General features: G+C 35.8%; 1 protein-coding gene across 1 annotated transcript; it reads right to left on the bottom strand.

Moving 5' to 3' along the window:
• Nucleotides 1-4884: 4884 nt before the first annotated feature.
• LOC124180637 lies at nucleotides 4885-5775 on the bottom strand. Its single transcript, XM_046566386.1, has one exon. The coding sequence runs from the start codon at nucleotides 5773-5775 to the stop codon at nucleotides 4885-4887; it is 891 nt and encodes a 296-aa protein (XP_046422342.1).
• Between the last annotated feature and the right edge of the window lie 1210 nt (nucleotides 5776-6985).

Below are 6985 nucleotides of genomic sequence, written 5' to 3'. Positions count from 1 at the left end.
CTGGTTTACATCAATTTTCAAAACTTATGGTATGACGAAACCTTGGAGCTTTTGGGAAAGTTCCTTTCTGGAAACATTCGGGGAAAAATCGTGGTCAGAGGTCGAATACGCTTACTCTTTTCGTTGGATAAGTGGACCATATTTAGATTTTGCATTAAAAAAGAGAAACCTATTAATAGATGCAGATCCAGAATTAGGCGTCAGTTCACAAATAAATTTTATCGTTATTGCCCTGCCAAAATTTGTTCAATCACACCTTCATAAACGTGAATTGAAAACAATGAAAAATTTAATGTCTAGTCTGAGTCAACTTCAACCAACATCAAACAATAACAGCTCACGTATAGAAATAAATAAGCAAAATCGAAAGTTCGATCCATGTCGTATTTGCGAGAAAGCCGGTTATAAAAATAGATTCCATCCAGAGGAAATTTGCAGAAATGCAAGATCAGCGATTATCAAATCTGCCGAATCAAAAAACTAGATAGCCTCCCACTTATAAGACTATATGTTACCGTAAATTGTAATGAAAAGGCAGTTGCTCTTTACGATTCAGGAGCCAATGTGTCCTTGATTAATTATACATTTTACAAAAAATTAAAAATGAATATTCCTATGAGTGGGGGCTCAACAATAAGAACAATGGGCGGCGCAGCAAGTACGAATGGAAGGGTATTTTTGAAATTAAAGATGTTTGAAATAGAAAAAGTAGCGCCATTCCTAATAATGAAAAATGATTCATTTGAAGATCTGTTGCTTGGCTTGGATTGTATAAAATCATCCCGATTGCGTCAAAACAAAAAACTTGAAATTTCTCAAAATATAAGTTCGAACCAAAGTTTTGATTGCGTTAAAATAAACTATGCTTCGAACAATAACGAAGATAGTCTGAATGGTGTGTTAAATGAATACGATTCAGTCTTCGCCAAGGAAAAGTTCGATATAGGTACAGTCAGAAACTTCGAAGCAAGAATAAAATTAACGGAAAATAAGTACATATCGAGAAAACCATATAAGTGCTCTATTCCCGATAAATTAGAAATAGAATTTCAAATGAAGAAATTATTGGAATTAGGATTGATCGAGGAGTCGTATAGTCCATATGCCTCACCAGTGACCTTAGTACACAAGAAAGATGAAGACAAAAAATCGCGACTATGTATTGATTATCGCGAACTAAATAAACTCATAGTACCGGAAGGTTACCCCTTTCCTAGAATTGATGATCTGATTGCTCGTGTTGGGAGGTGTGTTTACTTCTCGAAGTTAGATATCAACTCAGCGTTCTGGTCAATACCATTACGTGCGAAAGATAAATATAAAACGGCTTTCGTCACACACCACGGTCACTGGCAATGGGCGTGTCTTCCTTTTGGTTTACAATCGGCTCCAGCAATATTCCAACGAATACTTTCAACCATAATTAGAAACAACAATTTAGACACCTTTGCAATTAATTATATCGATGATATTCTGATATTTTCGAAAAATTACGACGAACACGTACAACATATTAAACAAACATTGGAAGTTTTACATGAGCAAGGCTTGAAATTAAACACGAATAAATGCAGTTTTGATAAAAAAGAAGTTACGTATCTAGGACACACAATATCAAACAATAGTGTAAAACCGATTAATGACAATTTAATAGCGATCAAAAACTTTTCGATTCCGAAAACAAAAAAACAAGTTAGACAATTCCTGGGGAAAGTAAATTTTTATCTGAAATATATTCCTAGATCCTCAATTATCTTGGATCCATTGCACAATCTCTTGCGAAAAAATGTGCAGTTCGATTGGTCCGCTAGATGTCAAAACAGTTTTGATAAGGTTAAGGGTTGTTTATGTGAAGCACCAATTCTAGCAATATTCGACCCCACTAAACCAATTTTCATATATACAGATGCTAGTTTAGAAGGCGTGGGTGCAATACTAAAACAACCTCAAGAAGATAACACACTTAAACCGGTCTTCTATTTTTCGCGAAAGTTGTCAGAATCTCAAAAAATAAAAAGAGCTATATTTATTGAATGTTTAGCAATCAAAGAGGCGATTCTATATTGGCAATATCACTTAATAGGACAAAAATTTAAAATATTCACAGATCATGAACCTTTACGTAATTTCAACATAAAAAATTGCAAAGATACAGAACTTTTACACATATTAAATTACATTTCACAATTTACATTTGATATCGAATATAATCCCGGCATAAATAATTCAGAGGCTGATTGCTTATCAAGAAACCCGGTTCTATCAGAAAACAAAAATGATGAAGGTTCTAAAATACAAATCGTCAACTTCATAACTATGCAAAACATCTTACAGAACCAAAAAGAATTGAAGTGGGACAAACACTGTAGTAAAGAAAATGATATTATATACAAAACCTTGAACAGAAGGAAAAAGATCTGGTTAACAGAAGAATATGGTATTGCAGCCCTTGAAAACTTACATAGGTCACAAGGTCACATTGGAACTAAACAGATGACACTTACGATTACACCAATATTTTATTTTAAAAATATGCACAAACATATTAAAATGATCTGCAGATCATGCGAAACTTGTATCAAAAATAAAACAAGATTTGGAAACTTTAAGGCGCCATTGTCGCAGTTGGGTCCTGCGTCCAAGCCGTTAGAAATAGTTTCATTAGATACAATAGGCGGTTTCACGGGAAATAAATCTCAAAAAAAAGTACATGCACTTAATGGTAGATCAATTAACTCGATATGCATTTATCTCCACTTCAAAAACACAAATAGCAAAAGATTTTATAAACCTCGTTCAAATAATAGAAAAGAGAGGTAAAATTCAAACACTTCTGACAGACCAATATCCTGGGATAAATTCCAAAGAATTCAAGAAATATTTGACAGAAAAAAATATAACACTGATTTTCACAGCGGTAGATTGTCCGTTTTCCAATGGACAAAACGAGCGTACAAATCAAACATTAGTGAACAGAATTCGCTGTAAACTTTACGAAAACCAAAATAAATCATGGACAACAATTGCCGAACAATGCATAAGTGAATATAACAATACAGTACATAGCTCTACAGGTTTTTCACCAAACTATTTGCTCTCGGGAATGGACAGGTCAATAATTCCAAAGGAATTAAATGAAAACACAAAAGAAAACTTAGATGTCAATAGAGCAAAAGCATTAGAAAATTCCATAAAATCGCATAACAGGAATAAATTATACTACGACACTCACACAAATGCAATAGAATATAACGAAAATGACTTAGTGTATATACAAAATGGGAATAAATTAAATAGAAAAAAATTAGATCCCGTCCGAACTGGACCATTCAAAATTACAAAAAAAATATCTAAATCCATTTATGAAATTGATATCGGTACAAGAAAAAAAGATGTAAATATTTTTCACAAAAGCAAAATGGTCCCATATTCACAACCCGTCCCAGAGTCCTAACCAATCCTCTCCGGGAAGGGGGGATGTAAGTTTGCGGCCTGTTTACCCAAACTTATCTCTGAAAAACAACAAACACGCTGAACGGGTTACGGAAAGGATAACCAAGAGTGACCATCGCGGAATCATCGCCTCGGGAGAGAGGGGAGTGATTGACAGGCGCTCTTGGTTATCCTTTCCGTACGCCCATACGCCCTTTAACCACCAAAATCGCATTTTTGGCACATACGACCTTATACCGTTAGGCACGCGATATAGTAGCGGGGACTTTTTCATCGCCTACTCGAAGTGAGTGATTTAAGAACCGAAACTAAACAAGTGAATCTTTCGAACAATTGAGAATCAGTCAATTATGTTGGTCGGTAACCTTGGTAAGTATCGTAGTGCCGCGGCTTGGGCTCAATAGCGTGCATTGCGTCGCTTGCATACTTTCTGTTCGAAGAACTCTGTGTATAGAAATCTGCGTTGTGTATCATCCAGATACCTGCAATGGATGAAGAGACCTTGATCCTTCTTGTTGAAAAGTACAAACCATTGTACGATATGTGTGACGCGCGCTACTCGAACCACTAAATTAAAGAAAATTGCCGGAACGATATTTCAAGAGCAATGAAAGAATCAGGTAAGTTGTACGAAAATTGAGTTTATCATCTGATTTTTGTAAGTATGGGATTACATTTCACAGTCATTATAAGTATTATTTATTTCTAAGGAAATGCAGAATAGAATTTGATGGTCTATCGTATCTTTTTATCCAGTAAAACTATACATTTCACATTCAATTCTGCATTGAAAATGTAGTTTCAAGTTATCACACTTGCGTTCAGGGTTTTTTTTCTTGTCAAAATTGCAAAAAAAGTAGGTTTCATTTTTTCATTTTCATTGCACTTTGACATCAAAATTTACACGACTTTGACGACTCTTGTGTAAAATTGCATTGAAAAAATTAAAATAAAAACTGATTGAAGATACAGCTGCCCGTGTGAAGCGTGTTTTTGATTGCAATAGTATGCGATGTACACGATGCTGTCAAACCGCCCTTCGGAATAAAAATTAAAGAGCGCAATAAAAAAAAAGTTAAAGTAGCGATGCATTGATAGTTATAAAACTTAAATTAATAAAAAATCTACAAATTATGATGCTACCTAAAAATGTGCAGTTAAAATTTGAGGTAAATCCATCAGATACCTTTATTACGTGTTCACCGCAGGTTCTCAGATTCGAAAAGACGCTTTGCACCAATAGCAGTATGTCCTATAATTTGGATTTTTTTCCGAATAAAATTCCACATGCAAGTGAAGGCGAACGGTTCAGAAGTATAATTTCGTGGACAATGTTCGTTAGAGTATTATTGAAGGGAAAGAGCGAACAATTTAAAAATATTCAGTGACTGGAATTTTTTTCAAAAAAAGTTATGTACATTCAAGATTACGTTAAACATTTCTGATTCCACGTCGAACCATTTCGATTTGCCAATCGACTGAGCCTGTAGCAGAATTAAAGTAATCTTTGAACTTATCTCTGACCGCTATTGCCTCGGCAGTCGCATTCCCTCCGATGTTTCCCATAGGATTCAAAGTGTAAGCGCCAGAGTCATGTACACTTTGACGAATCGGAGGGTCATCGTTCATCAAAAAGTTGTGTAGGCAACACGTTGCTAATATAACACTATCCACGTGCTCTGGACTTAGTTTTATTCTTCGTTGGTAAATTCGAAATTTTTGAGTTAAAATTCCGAAAACATTCTCGGAAATTCTACGAGCACGTGAAAGTCTGTAATTAAATATTTTTTTTGATTCGTCATTCGCCAATTGTGAACTTGGGTATGGTCGCATGATATTTCTTTTGAGTGGGAAAGCCTCATCTCCAACGATCACGTGTGGCAATGGTACATCATTTCCAGGCAGGGGTTTGTCTGGCGGCAGGCACAACGTTCCATTTTCCAGGGCTTCTCCAAATGCACTCTTCCCAAAAATTCGTCCATCGCTATTCTTTCCATATGCCCCAACGTCCACAGCAATGAAGCGGTAGTTTGCATCTACGAGTGCCATGAGCACTACACTAAATGTTTTTTTATAGTTGAAATACAACGAGCCAGTATTGCTAGGCGCTTCTATAGTGACGTGTTTCCCGTCCAGAGCCCCGATGCAATTTGGGAAGTTCCATCTGGTAAAGAACATATTCTCTATCGATTTCCACATCTCCGTCGTGGGTACCGGTAGAACTTGCAGAGAAAGCCTTCTCCAAATCACGTCACATGTCTCGTGAATAATTTCTCGGACCGTTGTGTCTCCCAAGCGGTAATTAAACGCTATACTCCTCATGGAATCTCCTGTTGCCAAAAATCTAGAATCAAACAATAACAGTCTACATGTTTATGCATCCTAGTCAGAGAGCAGAGCTCTGTTGAGACAACTGATAGTGAACTGACTGAGCCAAACATGATGATCAAATATGGCCAAACGAGTTTTTTTCCGATTGAACAAATTGCAATTGGTATAGAATAATCAGTTCAGTAACCTGTGCTGTCAAATAAAAAGCGATTCATTCGATCGAACTGAGGATAAAGCAGAAATAATTTTATTATTGAAATATAATTGGTAAAATCAATGAATCCTTTCTCATTATTTATCTATTGGCAATTCTATGTGAAAGAAATCAATTAGTCAGCCGGATCTTCAATTCTATTTTATACGTCGGTAGACAAAACCGAATAACATTTCTCGACAGGTGAAAGGTTTTTCAAATTGTTAAGATTTAATGGAGCAATTCGCAGTGCGGATTATTTGCATGTGAAGCAAAAAGAAAAGTCTCTGAAACATTCCTAGCGTCTTAATTTTCATCGCAGTAAATAAATTTTTTTTTCACATACACCTAGTATCGCGCATAGACTACAATATTCAGTACTGATTTTGAGATTCAACACCTTTCACGACATTTTTTTTTTACATTTCTAACCAACTTTTACTAGGGTTCCTCCTTATCTTTAGGCTTTCGCTTTTCCGTCCCTTATGTATAAAAATGCACCCTCTAAATATTTTTATGAACCCCTGCGTCCATACGAAGTTTTTCCGTTCACTATTCGCTAGCCTAAACCTATACGTCATAAATCTAAAGGTACTTAGTTCTCCGAACAGTCTTTCTCTCACTCTACCTGTAATGTGAGTCTCAAACTATCGTCGAAACTACAATCTTTTACAATGTTTTTCAGTGGAAGATTGCAAGGATACGTGGCGTAAGTTGCGTGATGCATATCGAAAGGCAATGAACGTACGAGAAACTAAAAGTGGACAAGCTGCAATTAAGATAAGGCCTTGGAAATATGAAAAACAGATGAGTTTTTTAGCTTCATATATGGTGGACAGAAGAACACATTCAAATTTTGAAGAGCCGAATGGTTCATCTTCAGAGTCACGAACCACTACCCCAGAGGATAATTCCCCATCTTTGTCTATTGAGGACAATAATGACAATAATGCAGACGATAACGATGTGTTAAATCTTCTTAACGACCAAAGTAAGGATTTTTTTTAC

The sequence above is a fragment of the Neodiprion fabricii genome, chromosome 4 (assembly GCF_021155785.1).
Source record: "Neodiprion fabricii isolate iyNeoFabr1 chromosome 4, iyNeoFabr1.1, whole genome shotgun sequence".
Lineage (NCBI taxonomy): Eukaryota > Metazoa > Arthropoda > Insecta > Hymenoptera > Diprionidae > Neodiprion > Neodiprion fabricii.
This window is presented reverse-complemented; position numbering and strand designations above follow the sequence as displayed.